This window comes from Copidosoma floridanum, unplaced genomic scaffold (genome assembly GCF_036245765.1).
Source record: "Copidosoma floridanum isolate Cflo_tuat_1 unplaced genomic scaffold, Cflo_Japanese_pri ptg000019l, whole genome shotgun sequence".
In the NCBI taxonomy this organism is placed as follows: domain Eukaryota; kingdom Metazoa; phylum Arthropoda; class Insecta; order Hymenoptera; family Encyrtidae; genus Copidosoma; species Copidosoma floridanum.
In genome coordinates this window covers 5,602,784-5,622,751 of record NW_028321896.1, presented here as the reverse complement: position 1 = coordinate 5,622,751, position 19,968 = coordinate 5,602,784, and the positions used below count along the sequence as shown (strand labels likewise).

At 41.6% G+C, this 19,968-nt stretch overlaps 1 protein-coding gene across 1 annotated transcript in view; it reads right to left on the bottom strand.

The window, feature by feature from the left end:
* Positions 1 to 19,968, bottom strand: part of milt (trafficking kinesin-binding protein milt) — a 45,294-nt gene that overhangs the window by 19,866 nt on the left and 5,460 nt on the right. The window contains exons 2-4 of the mRNA XM_089593411.1: positions 19,475 to 19,670; positions 12,730 to 12,834; positions 12,533 to 12,637 (exon numbers count right to left, since the gene is read on the bottom strand). Of these exons, the coding sequence (XP_089449537.1) occupies positions 12,533 to 12,637; positions 12,730 to 12,834; positions 19,475 to 19,670 (406 nt within the window). The remainder of the gene's footprint in view (positions 1 to 12,532; positions 12,638 to 12,729; positions 12,835 to 19,474; positions 19,671 to 19,968) is intronic.

The window sequence follows — 19,968 nt, the reverse complement described above, 5'->3', positions numbered from 1 at the left end:
CAAGGAGGCGTCGGGTGTCCCGTGCACCCTGTCAACCGGCGTCGGATTAAACAGCAAAACTATACTCTGCAACGATCGGTGCTGCTACTTTGCGTGGCTTCCGCCCTGTCGACGCGCTCTCTATCTCTCTTATATACCCTTCCTCCGCCCTGGCTGCCCTTCTGTATCCTTATATGTGTGTACAAAAATAATTGCGAGCAAACTCGGGTACGCGGGTCGCGTATCGTTGAAATTTCACCGTTTTAACGAGTCTCGTGTTACCCGATCTATACGGGGGATGGATGTACATATCCATCGTGTGCAGGTTGTTTGTCCCCTCCGCTCCTCCCTATACCTGTAATTTAATTGTATTTCAATAACGACTCTATAAGCGGCGATTAAGTTTTACTGTAAACACACACGATTTGCGAAAATTACCCCAATCATGGGAGTACACCGCGACTATTATCTCGAATGGCGTTCCGTGATACACCTGCAGCTCGTTTAGGAAAAGAATTTATTAATAACTATTAATCTCCGTTGTTACCTTAACGGGAAGAGAGAGAGAGAGAGTATGTATGGGTAATTAAAATGGCGGAGCACTTGGATATTACAATTCGAGTATGCCAGATAATTGGAAAAAACGAGACAAACGCGAGCGTGAAGGTAGACTCACGGGATTATTTTTTATTCGTATGGATAAGTATGCTAATTGTCTGTGAAAAAAAAAAAAATGCTGGTTCGAGAGCTCCAGTTGTTCTTCTGTACAATCACAACTCACATTGACTATAGGGTGTATTTATATATGGGGTAACCCTGATATTTATCTATAATATAAAATACACCGCGATGATTTTATCACTTGCGGCGCGCTTTGGATCGTAACTGTTTGACGAGGATCGGTTGGTAATTAGTATCCCTTTGCACAAAACTGATGGCTGATTAGATAAAGAGATTCTTGATCACCTGCACCGACACCGCGACACGAGCCAACTATACAATACAGTACCGCATGTTGCGAAAATCGATAAGACCGCGCGTTCAATGTTGTTGTATTATACGACTCGTGACTCGTCACTTGTCATTGATCAAACGAAAAGAAAAGAGAAAAAAACAAACAGAAGAGAATTACAGGTAAACCTTTGGCAAAGTAGCTGTAAGACGACGACTTGGATAAAAACGGGCATCTTTTGCCTGGATACATTTACAGCGTGTATAAAAAAAAACCGACATTCCTCGAGCCGCAAGTTTGCAAAATAAAAAAAAAAAGTCTTCTGCTTTTGGTAATAAAGCTTACGCGAGAGTAAAATTTTTCTATTTACCACGATACGATATGTATTTTCGATCCGATAGGAGAGGAAAAAAAAAATTTATTCACCCGTACGTGCACTTGCTATGCGGGAATTGTTTTTTTTTTTTTTTTTTTTTCGATCTACACGTTAATCTTTCGGAATTGTATGTGTAACATACCTCTATGTGCATATACATATATATACGTTTGACGACGAAGAAGAGCAGATGTAAGCTGCTAATGAACTCGTGCGCGATTTCTAAATTATGACGTGTGCCTCATCCCGCTCGCATGATATAAGAAAGTTCCCGCGCGTTACATGCTGCAGTCAAACATAAAGACTGCAGCACTACTCTTTTCCACTTTTCCACGTATACATTGTATACGAAAACACGAATGAATCGAACATATCGCGAGGGACGTGCATCAGTTTTCGACGATTCAATTACCGTTATAGATACACCCCATTATCGCTACTAGCGCCGTTTTATGTGCAGCAGCTACGGAGTTGTCCATTATAGAATTCTCGAACGGCGTGAAATTGGAAGCGCCAAGAGCGAGAGAGAGAGATGTGTAGTAAGTATATATATTCGAGTCGACCCAAAGGCGTTGCGAAGCGATTTTACTGATTGCTCAAGACGAAAATAAACCATCTCGGTCGACAACTGCAGCTGTACATAATATATACGTGTATTACGTTTGTTAAAGGAGATACCGATGAGTAAAATTCGCTCTATAGTGTTTTATGTCCCCTGCTCGGGGTGATAACCGTTAAGGTGGTGTACTAACCTCCTCCCCACCTCGAGTCTGAGTATGCATCATCAGCTACATTTTTAGAGCATAACTATTCCAACATAGTAATGGTACGTGGATGGAATAAACGACACGACGAAAATAAAATCCATATATTCGCGCATGAGTCCAATCAAAGTTGATATGGAATGTGGAGTTTAATTGACCATCACCTGTATATCATACTAATTATGCAATGAGCGCCACTCGCTTTGGATGTTACTTTCGATTCATTCGTCTCGAGCGATTCATTCGCCGATAAATCAAGCGAGGCTGAACATATACACCAGAGTCCATCCGAGGGCTTACCGAGTGCAATTACGAAACTTTGTATGAATGAAAAAAAACTGGGCCTATGTGGCTCTTTGCTGTGGAACAACACGTAGACGAAGTTGATTCGCGAGCACGACAGATCCGTTTGAGCTTTTGATTAATGGACCGTAAATCATACACCTCCCTCGCGCTTATAAAGAGCTGTTTCTTCGACGAGCCGTGTGTGTATGTAATGGCACGTTTCGAAAGTGCCAGGTGTACACGATTGTAACAATATAGTCAGATCAAAATTGCACACCGCAATACGAGAGAAAAGAAAAATTGACCCTTGCGTTTGCAATTTTCATAGCTCATTAGACTCGCGGGTGTGAGAAGTAATGACGTTGGTGAAACTCTTTCGATGAGATGCGGTATAGAAAAATGGAGACAGATGAGAATTTTCGTCGCGACAAGCTGCGCCGGCTTTGATCTCGTCGATATTATACGCTGGCGCGTCGCGCAACAATGTGTGTATACATATCAGAGAGAGAGAGAGAAGGGCAATTCCCAGGCAAAGCCACGCACACGATCCCACCGTTTCGTGCTCGATGGTCTTATCTTTTTTTTCCTCGTTTTCAAAGAGAGGAAAGGGCTCACGTTGGCGTTGCACGTGCCTCGCGAAACTTTCGTGCGAAAGAAAGTGCGGGGATTTGAGATCTTTGGGATTTCGAAAAAAACACCGGCCTCCTGTCGATCCGTGTGAACTGCGCCCGGTTGGGTAAAAGGTATCAAGAGCCAAACTATTCACACGTTCCCCCGTTGGCTTCGATCATGGAAGAACGTACAGAGTAGTACGGAGTGTTGCGAGTGCGGGAAGGTAATTTAAAATTGCATCGCCTTCGTGTACACACCAAAATAGACTGTGCGCTGATCGATCCGAGCGATTGGTGGATCATTCGCGTTGTGGGACAAAAAAAAAAAAAAAAAAAGGGAATGTTTAAAATTTACCATAGTTGGAGAGTGTAAGTTGTGCTTCCCCCTCGTTTATACCGATACCATGGTTGTTGCAGGAATGTATAATAACAGTGTTTAGACGAAACGAGTGTTATTATTTTCGCCGGCGTCGGTTTCACGGCCAACGGAGCGGACGAAAGCTGTGAAAGCACGCGTGGGATCTGTCTCTGAATTTACTGCGATTCAAGTTGAAAGGTGTATACTTAATAAGTGCGAGTGCTCGTTACGGTAAGGTATTTTTTTCCCCCTGAACGTCGGAGGAGCCATGTCGAGGACGCAGAGTTAAATTAGCCCGGTAGATTGGACGGCACGTGTTATTAGGTATTTTTTTTTTCTTCAAGAACTGACCCGCGCTGACTTAATGGGATGTATGGACGTGATTTTCCGTGACGTTCAATTGCAGTTTAATAAGGGTATTTTTCACGTGCGCGTGGAAATGAGGGCTTTTAGGCAAGTAATTTTGTGCAGTTGATTGATTTTCGTCAAGAAAAAAAAAAAAAAAATTATACAATCAAGTAGAGATTGAAAAAAAAAAACATTTTCCTCGCAGGGATTCCGGATTTTAAAATGTTTCTTTCTTTTCAGAAATGACGTGGGTACTCGTGACGATTGCGCGTTGCACCAACGTCGGCTCGTTAAAGATCTAACTAAGGAGATGGACAAATATCGTTTTAAAAGTTTAGCGACTCGAGACGCACAGAAAACTCATTTCAGTCAAACTCGCTCTGAGAGGTGTATTTTATTTTTGTTTTTCTCCGCACGATACAGTGTCATCGCGTGTCTTAATTTAATTTCGGGTTTTTTTTTTTTCTGTATCGAATACGTTGCTTTAATTATCATTTGGTTAAAAGTCAATTACAGCACACGTAAAACTTGAGCGTTTATAATTCTCTCCAATCATCCCTTGAATTATCCTAGGTATCTACACTGTACTACTTTCGTGGAGCGCGTCACCCGCGATCTCATAAAATTTTATACTAGCAGATACCTAAACTTACGTGTACAACAAACGTACTTTTACAAATACCTTTATATCAAAGAAGTAAAAGAAGAAATGACTCGATGGTATTAAGTAAGTAGAAGCTGCTGCATGGCAGATAAAATGGAAGAGACTTGGCGTTAAGAGCACCGCACCCTCGGAATATCGACGTCGGCGTACTTGATTACTTTTTTTTTTTTGTTATCAAACCCTCGTGACAACCAATTCAATTTTCCATTACATTGTGAAAACGTCATCAACGACCCATACTTTCAAATTCAAGCTTTTTCTTTTTCTACGTAGAAATCCAATCGACTCTGATTTGCATAATTTGGCCTGTCTGATTTAAGTTCATCGTGTAAACAGGTGGCATACATGAAAAATTCATTCGGAATGTGGGTTATTGGGTGAATTAATCAACTATTTGTATTAACAGAATCTCTGAATTGCTAACAGTAAAAAAAAAAAAGGTAATGCTCTGAAAAATTAATAACACCTATTAATTATCGAGATTAAGTACTTTGGTTCCTCATTGCATTTACATGACATTAAATTTAGACTCTCATTGATGTACATTTGAACCATTGTATGTATGTACTATTGAAACTATCGTGACTATTATCGTTTTATCACTGAAGAAACTATAGGTACACGTAAAACCAAACGATCGTAAAGTTCAAGCTTGAATTAATCCTCGGTTACGTGACATAAATAAAAGTACTTCCAATTTTTAATAAGTAAGTACTTAAGTACCTAAGCAACAACGGTTTGTTATTCGGAAATCTCAAAAGTTACAAATTATAAGTATGCGCGTATGTTCCTTCTACAATGTTACAACACGTAACCATAGAATAGAGAGAGAAAATGTCACGTGCACGAGCTCTTTTCCAGCTTGCTGCTATCGGAAAAACTGTACGCGCACAAGAGAGGAATGTCACAGAGATATAGTACTTACGACGACCAGCTACGTCACCCGGGGAAGGAACGATCGAGAGAGTTATAGGTTATGTCAGTCATCCCTCTGTCCGAGATAAGATAATAATCACTCGAGCCTATATATTCATCATTGATAGTGCGGTGATAAAAATTAATGACATTACACTCTGCTCTTGCGTGCGTACAATATCCCCGTGATGTCTACACGAAATATTGGTATATTATGTGCTTTTAATTATAATTATAAACTCAAGCAGAATACTAACCCTCGCACTGGCAGGCGTGTATATAATAATTATGTGGGCCACGCCGGCTGATATCTACAAATATGCGAGTATTCGACGATGACAAGTTAATTATTCACGCACAGAGCGTCGATCGATGAAACCCGCGCACTGTATTTTCCCACTTTTCGCAATGTCGCGTGTGAACACGTTGAGGAAATTAAAAATAAAAAAAAAAAGAAGAAGAAAAAACACAAATGTGACGCGAGCACGCTTTTTCCTATTTATAGTACGTGTATTTTATTGAATGGTGTACTAGTGGTGGCGACTTCTGCTCCTTGAGCCGAGATATAACAGTCAATCCAATTTTTAAAAAGTACAGTTCTCTGTCAACTCTTCTGTGTGCGCGTATTTTATATAGTTGTTTAATTCACATGTCCGTACAAGTAGTGTCCGCACTGAAGCACGTTATCAGCAGTGCATAATACGTAATTTCGGTTTGTCACCGATTACCCAACTTTAACTCGGAAGGCCACGCCAGAGAGAACACTCTCACATGGTAGGTGATTAAAACACAAATAAAATTATACATAAAAAAAAGAAAAAAAAAAAAAAAAAAAAAAAAAAGAAAAAAAGAAAAAAAAAGGAGAGTTAGATGTAAAAAGAAATGCGTATTGTACGAGGTATTTATGATACTTTTGTATTTTAGCACCAAGTTATGTGTGGGTGGAGTAATGCGCGCAGCCGCGACGAGGCCACGAATGCGACTACTCGTCGACGGCTGTTTGGCTGGCATGCACACCCGAGCCGTACACATAGCGCAGCTTCAGGGCCGGAGCCGGAGGAGGTATAAGTATAATGTGTGCAGAACAGAACTACAGAAGAAGCGCGCGCACGCTTGACTCTTTTTTTTTTCCTTCGTTCTTTCTCTCTTTCCTTTCTGCTCTATCTTTCTCTAAGAAGAAGAAATACTTATTATACGTTTTGTGCGCACGATCGAGCAAAGCACGGTAACAAAATATGTAAGTAACATCCTCTGCGAGAGCTGGGGGACACAAATGCGACATCGTATATTATTTGTTCGTACATAAATGTAAACTCACACTGTTTTGATTACACGTGCGAGCAGATATATATTATCCATATACGATATTGGGTGATTATACAATTAAATTGCGGAGAAAGAAAAGGCGCAATCGAATGCGAGTCACGTTTTTAACGGCAAATCCTTCTGTGATGAATCTTACTAATATATAAAGCAAAGTCGCTAAAACCGTTGTAATCGCTAACCGCGAAAACTACTGAACCGATTTTGCTGAAATTTTGCACACTGATTCTTGATACTTCCTAGATGGTTTTAGTATAGTTTTTATCTTAAAAAATTTAATAACAATAGCAATAAATAAGCTCAAAGTTTTGCAAAAATACGCCAGCGTTTCACTTTAGTTCAGTAAGATCCGCTAGGTGGCGTCGACATAAAATCGAAGCTACCTGCAACATAATTAAATAAGTGTGGTTATAATAGGCCGGAGCGTATCGTTAGCTGTATAGATGAGCTTCGGCAGCTCATCAAGCTGTTCAGAGAATGTTGGTGATAGTCCTGCAGCTGGGTATCCCGGTTACGGACGACACTCTTCTCTAAGGGGGAAGGAACCCAAGTGTCCCTTCACCCTGAATCTCGACGAGTGCGATCAAAGAAAAATAAATTAATTCCAACCGATGCCGACTCTGCCAGAATACCAGGATACATATCTAGCCAGAGCACAATCTGCACCAACTCTTCAGAGATGTGTGGCAGTCCCACCATCCCACCTGGTGTAGTTAGAGAATTTGTGGCTACAAATGTAAGCAAGGAAAAACAGCTCTGATGGGCACGGGAAGCCACAACGGCTACCTTCTTGGTAGTCGCGTCCCCAACGCGCTTACCCACATGTTCCCGTCTAAAGATGAGCAATTGAGCAGTTGGTTATCCGGGGAACGACCCGAGACGAGATATTCTTTGGTCAGCGGCGTACCTCCCTCCATCACAGTCTCCGTACATCGAGACTCCCAGGGTAAGAATCAAGCAACCCGTAGCCAGCTCTTCATCATCAGGAATAATAATAAAGAATAGCCTGGAAGTTTCACCACTGGCGCTTTTTAGGGCCATTATAAGTATTTACGTTCCCTACTTAACCATCAATTTCATCGGTTCTTTTTAGGGGCCACCTTAGTGTAAACTACCTTGCCAACAAATACATTTTTATTACCATTTCCGGAAGCGATTCGTCAACTAAAAGACTATATTAACTAAAGACGGGCACTATTAAACCAAGTCAGCTATTCACTGGCAGACGTCACCTGCGGAGTTGTTCTTCGCAGGGCTGGGAAACCCGGTGACCGACGACTCTATATTACCCTCTCGACTCTAAGCATTCAACCAGGAATCACTGATCCTCTCCAAGGTCTGCGCTGGGCAAACCTATAACAGCTATAAAGGAAAAAAAAACTTGAGCCAACGGGACAGCCTCCACTGGACAAGTTTCACTAACCAATCTCCCCATCTAAGATCACCAAAACAACTAAATCTGCAAAATAAAAAAGGTGCTTTAGACACCAACGTCTTTGACGTTATACCGGGAGACGTTGGGAAAGAGCACTACAACTAGCCCCAAAGCTTCGGACTTTGTAATTTTTCTCCCAATCAGTCTGGGTCTTCAACAGTAAGCCAGATAAGATCACCCTGAGGTATCCAGGCAGTCACAATTGCTGTTAACTGCAGTGAAAAAAGAGTTAACTTAAGAAGCTCACCGGTCTTTTTTAGGGCCATCGGACGTCGAACTACCTTGCCAACAAATGTATTAAAATTAACAAAGTTGACTGAAAATAGCCTTTAGGGGTCATAAAAGTCGTAAGCATACCAATAGTCGCAAAAGGGTATATTGGAAAGAAAACCTCAAATGTATCTAATGAATACAATTTGAGGCGTCAAGAAACTGACGCAGAAAATTTATCGAGATTGAAACAGCAGCGTCAAAATCGTCAACTTAAGAGTTTATTACGTGAGAGATCAGCTTTTCATTGTACCCTCACAGCAATCTTTGAAATCTTTAAAGATCCTACTTCAGATTTTTTAATGAGTAGAAAATGTATTTGTGTTTTTGTGGCAATAAAAATGTTGGGTTTAAGGTCCAGGACTTTGTTGCTCTGGTAATAAAATTGTGAGATATGAGAAAAAACAATTTTTTTTTAATATAAATTTTTTGGGGGTTTTAAATCTTAACAGCTTTAAAAAATAGCCCTTTTCGTGAATTACACAGAAGAAACCAAATCAACAACTTCTTATAGCCATCGATTATTTTATTGCATAAAGAACGCATAGTACTTTTCAGCATAACTATTTTTTTGAATTTGTACACCTTATTATTTGACCAAATAAACTATATGGATTCCGAAAAAATATGTTTTTAATAAGAAGATTTTTGTTCTGAGATGTATCGGGAATATGTGTAAAATTTTCTAACTAAAAATGTTTCACATTACGTGTCAACACACTACGGTGTTTTATTTAGTAAGTCTCGGGCGAAGCCGAGACGGGGGGCTGCTAGTCAAGTATATAAAGAAACCCTTGCTACGTCAGTCGGCGACGATGCGACTATCAACGTATGGCCAACTCCTTCATTATTTATTTATTTAGGAGCGAATGTTCTTACAGTCAAAATTGTACATTTTTTTTTTCACGGGAAAACAAGACTGCAATCTGTTAAACATTTCGGATCGGTAACGGGTGCTGTGAGCTATTTGGTCGGGGTATCCCCTATTGGGATGCTTGAACGCAGTTTGTGCAAAGGAATAACTTAATACACGCTTTTTATCACTGGAGGATTTTAAAATTACATTTCTTACTTTTAGTTTTCATCTAAACTTTAACGAATCGTGTGCTTACAATGATTATCTACAGTGTTTTGAATTGTTAGAGCTACGCGCCAAATATCACGTAGTCCACGCTTTTCCAGGTAAAAAAGGAAGGGTCTGCCCAATGTGACAAAGGTCCGCTCCGATATTGACAGCTTTACAACTCTCTATGCAGCACGGAAGCTAAGCTAGTGGATCTATGGATACCACTTTTTCGTTGTTTTTCGTCTACAATTATTAACTGAAAAATTATATACCTAAAAAAAAAAAAAAAAAAAAAAAGTAATTAAATTACACACCACCGCCGTGAAAAATGGTAAAGAACTTCTCCGACTCCTCGTTAGAAAAAATCTTGCGAAACCAAGAGAAATCCATTCGCTTTTGTTCGGCAATCGAAAAACGAGAAACACACGAACATCCTTCTCCAATTAACCCAACCCCCGAGTAGACGAACTCTTGATTGAAAAAAAAGGAAGACAAAAAATCTCAGCCATTCCCTTTGAACATATAGACCCCTCGCATCCTCTGGTCTTCTGTATTCAAATAACTAAGTACTTATTTCGAAAATAGACTCCCATTATTCTTCGTACACAGCCATTCGTCGGCGCCTGTAAAACGTACGTGCCCGTCTTGCACCTCCGGAGCATACAGCGCTGCATAATTCAAGGGATCGCACACGTTTATCCAAATTTACACCTTTGTACCAAAATTCAAAGTATACTTATACACCCAAGTACACAGAAAAGCAAGTGCAAAAACAAACTAAGTACATGAGTACACAATACTTTCGCAAAGGAGAATCGCGCAATTTGGCGAATACATAAATAAAAGTATAGCTCGCATTCCTTAAAGGAGCACTTGCTTACATTATGGTACCTATATAAGGTGAAAGAACGCAGGATCGCGGGAGTCTCTCACGCTTGGGGCATATAATAAGTATAGGAGAGAGGGAATCGAGGCAATGCGATTATAACAATGAGATCGCGCTTTCGTGACTCTTTATGATCATCCCCCCCCCCTCAACCCACAGTGACAGGCTGTACATAGTTTTTCTCGCTGTTTATTATAAGTGAGATTCGCTTCAAATTTAAAAGACACATTGCAGGTACCTATATACGTCCACACGTTCATCAAGATGTGATTGCGATGCACAGTAGGTCTTAATGCGCCTTTTAATCCGCTGTGTGAACAATACGTGGTTGGATTGTTCTTTTTTTTTTTTTTTTTTTGCTGTTTCAACGTTTTGCGTCCAGGAGAAATTTTTGTGCCTATTATATGTAAATTACATTTACAAAAACTGATGATGACTGCGTGAGAATCTGGATTCATTTCTTATATAAAACATTAGTCGTGATAAATCAACGTCGGCCGCTCTCCTATGGTAAAACAGACTTATAAGTAGCAAAGTTCACATGGAGGCAGACAGACACTTGTGATTTCAACATTTATGGTTTTTTTAACAGAGACTGATTATTTATTCCATCATATTTCACTGATAATGTCACATCTAATAAGTACATGATTTTTCGTTGTTTAAATTACCTACTGTACTTACGAAAGTTTGGCTTCAAATTTCTCATAAATTTGTACAACTGTAATGTTTCAAGATTGTTGGAAAGCTATTTTGACAAGGTAAGTTTGTACATCAACGAAATCCATAAGAAACTTATACAATTTCTGTCACAGTTGAATGATTGTTGGTTTCTAAAAATTTTTTAACCACAACTGCACGGTTTTACTTGCAATAATAATATTTTTCAATACAATATTGCGATCTTTTATTTGATATGCTTAAATTTGCCATTATATTGGCAAACAAGACGGTCAAAACGATTATCTTTCACACTCAAATATTGCAACACGTAACACTCATACTGCTAAAAAATTATACTTTCATGAGTACAATTGAAAACACCATTCGTCATGAACAGCGTGTCTCTTCTTGTGCAAAAAAACAATCACAAGAACACAATAGCAGGTCGTTAATTAAAATAATTTCTTTCGCACACACGTTGATTCTTACTTCCTTATAAGCACACATGAGAATTCGAGCTTAAAATTACGAGTGCTACAGGCTACTGACGTAAAATGGAAAAAACAAATTTCCATTAAAAAAAGGGGAAATATTCGATAAGCTACTTTTCATCGAGGTAAAAACGGACTAACATCTCTGTAAAGAATTACTTTTTTCCACGCTCTTCTTTGCACTTGTAGGTAACGGTTCTTCTTCAGTGCACATTTAAGGTGTCGTGTAGTATCTTTGTGCAGTTCCAGATGATTGAGAACAATTTTTAGTTGTGCAGGTACATTAATTTTCGATACAAAAATGAGGGCAACAGTGAAAGGATTCGTTCACTGATGCCTTAGTTTTGGTACTTACCTTTATAGCTGTACATTTATACAACTTTTAATGAAGCTTCAAGGACGTATTTGACACTTTGTTTATTCATACTTATATATTGTAAGTTTGAATTTTTTTATTCAATATAAGTTATCATCGAAATCGAGATAACATTGATTTCTTATTTTCCAAGTATTTTTATTCATCCAAAACTTTTCATTCCAAATCGCGTAGATGATAATGAATTTGGCGTTTATGATCAATCGATTATCGACAAAATTATGCTTTCAACATAGAAATAAAAAATTTGTACGCAGGTACGATAAATCGATAGTTACAAAGTAAAAACCGATAACTTATTACCCGTCGGTACATTGAATTTCAAGATTTTTCCATATCGTAATTATATACGTTTGACAAGTCACCCAAAGAGGTCAAAGCCATTAAAACCCGAACAACTGTTATTAACCGCGAGGATACGTGTTTTTCGATAAATAAAAAAATGACCGGCTAATTACAGTAAATCACCTTTTATCATAGCAGGACGGCACCGTGTGTTTCGATAAGGCAACCTATTAGTGCAAAGCTTAATTTAGCCATAAAATGATACAAAAAACGCGATTAAACACGTGTACTTTGGTAAATGTGGAAATTATTATTCGTCAGTGTTTCTCAACGCCGTTACAATCGAAAAAAGACATCAATACTCGACATCAATAAAGCCATTAAAAACTTTCGGCCGCTTAACGCGGACTGATAACTTTGTTTCTCAATTTTGATGAAGTCACTCGTATAGGGAAAAGAAAACCGACTAATATGTTGGTACTCACTGAAATAGTTAAGTGTTTCCCGGATCTGATCCGGCGACAGTTGCAGATCTGCGTCCTCCAATGGAACTTTGGTCGAAGGGACGTACCAATCGGCGTTATCGTACCCTAAAACATGTACACAACGTGTCATCCCAGAGAAACCAAAGAGGCAGTTTCATTGAATAAGCAATAAAAATGTCCTCGAGGTAGAACCTCACCTTGAAACTCCGTGAGGGTGTCGGCTCTGAGACGGTACCTCGGTATCTGCTCCTCGAGAAGACTGATTATCTCGACCTCGGGCAGTTCCTCCCTACTGCACACCTCTGCAACAAGAAGACATGAGCGCTCAAATGAGTTCTTTCACTTTGGATTCTCCAACGGGCACGTATAGGTGCATGGAACGCGACCAATGAGGCTTCGCTCCTCTATGCACCTACTTATCCTGGCTCCCTTTCTAGTCTCTATGTGCATACCCAAGCGCGACCAGCTTCTGCATATCCTACCCTATTCCCGTTTACCGTATAGATGTATACAAATGACGGGGGAAAAAAAAAAAAAAAATTATCGTTAACCAACGGTGCACCGCGTGCAGCTTTACGATGTTGTATCGATTTTGTTGTGCGTGATGTGCCAGGCACTAAATCAGCCCGACCTTAATTCGTGTGCTTGAGGATTATGTTATGGTGCATTATACGCGAATTTGCATCGGTTTCCCTCCCCCCCGATATACATATTGAGCGCGAGCGCTCTTTTTTTCCCTTGCGATGTTGTTTAACGGTAGATTTATGAGATCAGGTTGCCCCAATCTCAGGTTCATAAGGTCCACATACAATTAACATTTTGCAAGATTCATTTGGACTGTGAATCCCAAATGTGGGATTATCAAATGTGAGTACATCGAGTAGTTGGGAAAAAAAAAACCGTATTGTGAAAGCCGACGAATGAAATAAAAAATTTCCCAATTCAGTTATCATCAAAATGTTCGTTCTTCACGCTTGCATTATCTTTTTTTTTTTTTTCCATCGACTTACAGGTATGCTCTAAACTACGAATCACCTCTTGTTGCAGGAAAATGTATCCATACAAACTATTGACTAACATTCGTAAAGGATTTTTCGCTCGTTCAAGGGAATCAAACAATACACATGGTTTTCACAAGCGAATCGGCAAAAGCACGCAACAAATGCTCAACGCCTCGATTGTCTCGCTCACGCGCGTTATACTTACATACGACAAAGACGTTATCGGTGCATTTGTTTGCCAAAAATTGCAGGTAGTGAGCAGCGGTCAGTTTGCGTACACGCTGTGCGGTTATTAATTTAAAAGTTGAACGAGCGATAAGTGGTCGCAGTTTCGGGGTAAAGAAACCCGGGGACGTCCCAGCGACGCGACGTTTTTGCTTTTCGGTGCAAGTCGCACTCGGGATGCGGAGCGATGACATTGGGCCGAGCCCGAAATAGACACGGGTATTCTGGTGATGCGCATTGTATGTACACATATATACGTATATGTATACACGTTCGCGCGTCCATCCAAATGGCCCGAATACGGTCGTCGTCGTCGTTGGAGGGAAAGAGAGCAGCAGCCCATAGTGCACTAACTGCACGGGACGACCAGCCGCGCACGATGATCTCATTATACATGCATATACCGGCGCGCTTACCTAACGCCTCTCTTCCTTTTCCTTCGATTGTTTTTTTTTTTTTTTTTTTTTTTTTTTTATCATCATGATCACTATTGGTTATTCGCTGAAAAACGTGCGTTAGTGTCAAAAAAATAAAATAGTGAATAAAAGTAGCAGTAATCATTATAATAATAATAGCACATAAAATACAGGTACACAAATATATTGTGCACGCATCAAGTCGTTACCGCTCGTTAGAATTTCAACTCATTAATCACGAATAAAAGAAAAAAAAAAAAAAAAAAAAAAAATAGCGATCAAGCGCGAGCCATGCGCGTACATTAAAATTAACAAGCGGAGCGATTATCCGCGCTATCAAAGTATATAAAAAAAAAAAAAAAAAACTACGCGCATCAGAGAGAGAGAGAGAGAGAGAGAGAGAGAAAGCACACACACATAGAGCATATATATATACGAGCCCTACCGTCTCGCCATTTCCCAAGTATAGCCTCGCGCTTCTCTTGGACGTCCTTGAACTTGGCCGGGCCCCTGGGCCTCTTCGCTCTCGCGCTCGCGCCCAATGACATAATCCCCTTCCCTCGGCCCGAGCAAAACCGAGCCCTGCACCCTGCACCGCCCGACACACTTCTTCCTCCGCGGTCTCGCTCTTCTCTGCACCACTAATACCTTACCATATACGCATTCGGTACCCAATAAAGCATATATTATATGGGAGCACGTGCGTCACCCAGTCCCCGTACCCGATGTACACACGTACATATTATGGTATGTACATACGCACAGGGGACCTTGGGTTATGTATGTACGTCCGACGCGGGTGCAGTACCAGCGGGGAATGAGTCTCGAGCGAAAATTGGAGCGGACGCCCAGTCTTGAATTATGGGCGTCCCAGCATCTGATCGGCACCCCATCAGCCCGCGTGCGTATCGCCTCGCGTTGACGCTTCCCCAACGGATTACCTACGTATCTACCGAAAAAACAAAGAAAAACAAGTATTTAGCCGACTTTTCCGCGCACACGCATTACTCGGCTTTACTCGGCTTGGATGATGGGGTTCCCCGATTACGCGTGCGGGCCCTTTTTCGATTAAACGAAAGAAATTTTTTATCTCTCCTCTCCCTTTCTTCGCGCTCGTGGGGGGCGCGTGTTTTCTTTCCGCGCGCGCGACAGCTACTACTCTCGGAGGGGAAGCTGCGAAGACGGAGGGCCCCGCGCGAGACGCGCCAAAATAGACACCCGGCTCCTTTTCTTACATATATATACCTTGTGTTGGCGACCGACCAACGACTTGGGCGCACGTAGGGTCGTCCCATACCTTCCGAGAATTAATAAGAACACATTTTGTACATATAAGTGGCTTTTTGCCGTACGCGCGTGTAACACGAGATTGTCTTAGTTGACGCGTTTCCCTCGTAAGTATGTAAGTAAGTACTTGGTACCCATAGTCCATAGTTCCGAGGACTGGCCAAAGTCGCGGTGCTGCTTACCTATATTGTGCCGTTTTGCAGTTTGGAGGAATATTGTTGACCCTGGGCGTTATTTCGGAAAGTGATTTCCCGTACAAAATATACCCGATCGAGCATGATAACGAACGAAAACCTGCGATAAGCATACATTTGGCGCTTTTTTAAACCGCCATTGAGTGCTATACGGTTGTACTTGAGTCATTTCAAGCAATTACAGTTTTCAGAAGCATTTAAGGTGAAAATGGGTACTTTGAGCAGCGTCGGGGAAGCGTTTGAAATTCAAAAAAAAAAAAAAAAAAAAAAAAAAAAAAAAAAAAAAAAAAAAAAAAAAATCCGGACGGTGGCTGATGGGTTATTGCTCGTCAATTTTTTACATTTTTATTTCCAACCGTTATTCAGATGAGACGAATCATTCGATAGAAAAGTACGCGCAAAACAGGAGGTTGCACAAATCATTGGACAATGAGACGATCTTCATAGTAAGAAAAGAATAAAATAGTCATGATAACAATAACAAAAAATGTACCGAAGAACAATGTATGGCTTATCATTACCTGAGTGTACGTGAGAATTATACGTGGTGGGCCGACAAAAATGTAACATGTACATAGGCTCGTTAACGACCGTTTGAGTGTATACATACTTACTATCTCGGGCCAAACAAAAGAAGTTTGACGATCAAGCACATGAAAATTGAAATCAAAGCTGTTCTTATTTTCTTTTTTTATTTTCAAGCGACTATAATAATATGTTCGTTAAACGATTCGCGTTTCAACGCCGATTTAACATTACAATACTATGTGTAAGTGATGCGCGTTACACGCGTGGATGGTAATAATCAGGATTGCGATTGTAAACGAGTTGATGTACGTTACACCCATGTATAGTCTAAGTAGGTATAAATTAATATACCCTCCCTGCTTCGAACCGATTAGGTATATCATACAACTCAGCTCTTGTACAAATTAAATGAATGAGCTTTGGGAACCAACAGTTTGGGTTTCGAAATCAAAAGATATCGTCACCTTCGGAACGAACCACCCTCGGACAGTGTTAGCTCCAGCTGGGTGGTTTTCGACACAGTTGTGTCACGCGTGAGTTTCCATGTGATCACCTTTGACGGAAAAAAACCCAACGACGTCTCGTTGACACATCAACGGTTCGCGCTCGGTGTAATTACAATACGTATACATGCACCTTATCGACGCGATATATTTTACACGTGCCATGCGCGACAAACACATACATCGAACTATTAATCAACCCAACTATTCGATTAGCCCAAGTGAACGCTACGTGATTATCGTTTCCATCGTTAAAAGAAAAAAAAAAAAAATCAGGGGGGGGGGGGGAAAGAAAGTAGCGCGTCATCGCGCAATCGACGGGGAAATACTGTATTCGGACTCGCGTGAATTCGCCAACTCCGCCTGCTCCTATACATGCATTGTTATCTTTGGTTGTCCGCGGTCACGTGACGTATAATAGCGCTGTTACAAACGGCACCTCCCAGCAAAACGAATATTAAATTACAGTGCCGAGTGTGCCCATGACTCGCGCGTACGCGTTCGGTGCGAGGAGCAAGTTGCGCAACTAGCTCGATTTTTCTTTCTTTCTTCAGCGCTGACCGGTACGATCCACGTGATACACGCACAAATTGATCGGACGGAAGAGCTTGGTGTTTGGACTCCTTCTCTCACGATACGTGCACACATCTCAAGAGTCGAGGAGTAGGCACACGCATTTTTTCACGGGTACCAACAATAATTATTATTACCATAATTATCCAGTAAGTACTCACAATATATACATACATGCACACACACACACACACACACGCGTGATTCAACGCGACCGTTGTCACGAGGAATTTCCACCGCAGCGTGGGGGAGGAGGGGTTTTTTTTTTTTAGGAAGACCTCAACATTTCTTTTTCCCCCTCGGACCACATTATTCGGTTTTCGCAATCGAGAACCAATAATAGTCCCGTCGGCAAAATCAGCGCTAAATATAACGCGATCGCGCGCGCGCTTCCCTCGAAATGAAAATAATGCACGGAGCCTCTCTCGACGAGGCTTGTATTCTCCTTTGGTTTTTTAAAAGTTTTTTAATTTTCTTCTCCCTCGAATAATTCACGTAACGATGGCAAAAATGTTGTATAATACGTGCCCGGCGTAGTCATCGTCGTCCTTGCGGAGGTGGGGCAGTCGGAAACTCGGGGCCATCAACTCTGCACAGGTGATGGGTAAAAACAACGAAACGAAGCGAAACGAATAACAAAGAAGAAAAGAATAACGATCGGCAGAAGAGGTTGCTCACGGTGTACAATATAAATGTATATTATATACATGATGAGCGGGGACGGAGTATTAACGATAACGATGACGATAATGATGATTACCACGAGAGCCCAGGACTCGATGCCGGGCAAAGGGAGCACCGATCATGACTATACGACCACGACGACGATGATGATGATGATGATGAGGAGGAATTTAGAAAGAACGAGTGTACGCGTGTATAGGCAGAACAGCTGCAGTATATATATATACACGGAGCTCCATGCGCGCATCAAGACGAGTAATGATGATGACGATGATGATGATGATGACGACGACTGCGAGAGTATAACGACGGCGATGGAGATAATGATAATGATGATGGCGGAGAGCCGGGGGCCCCGGGGAACATTATATGTATGGGTGCCCCTCTTCTACCTCGCCCCGCATCAGCCGGGAGAGTAATCATCATTTGTCCGCCGCACCGCTCTCCGCCCCGCTGCTCCCTCGGCCAATGGGAAAACACCATGGACTCTGTCTGTCTGTGTATTGCAGTGCACGCCAGGTATACGACGACGACGTCGGCGACTGGGAGCGCAGCAGCGACACGGGCACTCAGTTTCTACTTGGGCGTCGACTTGGCTTGCCGATTTCGAAGGACATTCCGCGTTGACGTGCATCGTGCAGTGGCTCATTGTGGTTTCGTGTTTCCGCATCCCGTACGAAACTTGGTGGACGCGCCCGGAGGACGGAGTGTCATACAGGCGGCGCGTGCCGCGCTCTGCACCTCGGGGTGCCGCGCGCCGGTGTTTTTTTTGTCAATAGCGCGTCTTGGTATTTGCACGGGCGTCGCGTTGATCGAGGGACATATCAGATTTTTTCTGCCTGCGCGCGCGTTTGCGCGGGAAACTGATTTTTCAGAGACGAGATAACAACGCGGACGCTCTGTGCTTTTGTGGGAACTTAATTCCTTAATTGTGCCTCGGCCGGGTGAAAGTTGCTTTCGAAGGCGCAGTTTTAGGTGTGTCTTGCTGGGTACGTATGCACTTTGCGCTGCTAGTAAGACTTATTGAATAAATCGACGCTTCGGTCGAAGACAGCTGCTCACTTTAAATCAAAACCCGAGGTGGCGCTTTTTTTTGTCCGAGGCGACAAAACGAGCTCGATGTTTGTATCATGTAGAGCATCACCTGCACCGTGTACGCATTCGACGATAGTTCGCGCGTGCAACGATTGCGTATATTATACCCTCGACTTTTGGCTTCTCTTCTTGAGTCCCATATCATATACAATAGCGATCAGCGCGTGCTTTGTCTTGGGAAAACTGGTAGAATAGCGGGTGTTTTTTTTTTTTTCTCGTTTCCACCGTATTCGAAGGTGATTCTAACGCGTATTTACACGATGTGCAATGACATGTGCATGAATTACTCAGTCCATACAGCGACCGGAAATATCAACTATCTGTAAGAAACAAAAAGTATAATCCCCACCCGCACCGATCAAAGTCCCGAACCAGCTCCGATTGTACATGATAATACTGTAGTAAACTTAGAAAAGACAAATAAAACTGGTTGTACCTGTAATGGTCTCTGCGTCGCGAAAACTCCTAGCTGGCAATTTGTTGAGTTTGAGGGCCTGCAGGGTGGCCCTCGTGGCAGGTGATACCCTTATCGAGGCGGTCGTCGGTAAGGCTTCGGGCCGCTTCGGACCCACATCTTCCACGGCGGCCAGCTTGGACGCAGCTGTGGCGACGAGGGAGATCGCCTCACCTTTCTACACGAACCATGTTGAAAAGAAACAATAGAAACGACACGTATTAGAGTTATGGTTTTTTTTTTTTTTTTTTATATTTCGATGCCTCTCTCGTGTACACCATTTTAGAGGATACGAATACTAAAGGGATACGTATCGCATTACTGCTACTACACTCGTTTTTTAATTTTATACGTATCTTATATGTTGGGATGGTTTTTAAAGTCGCGCGTCAGTCATGTTTCACGAGAATCGATTACCTCTGTTGATCGTGCGTCGTGTCATAGGTACATTTTTACATTTATTTGTCTGGATATAT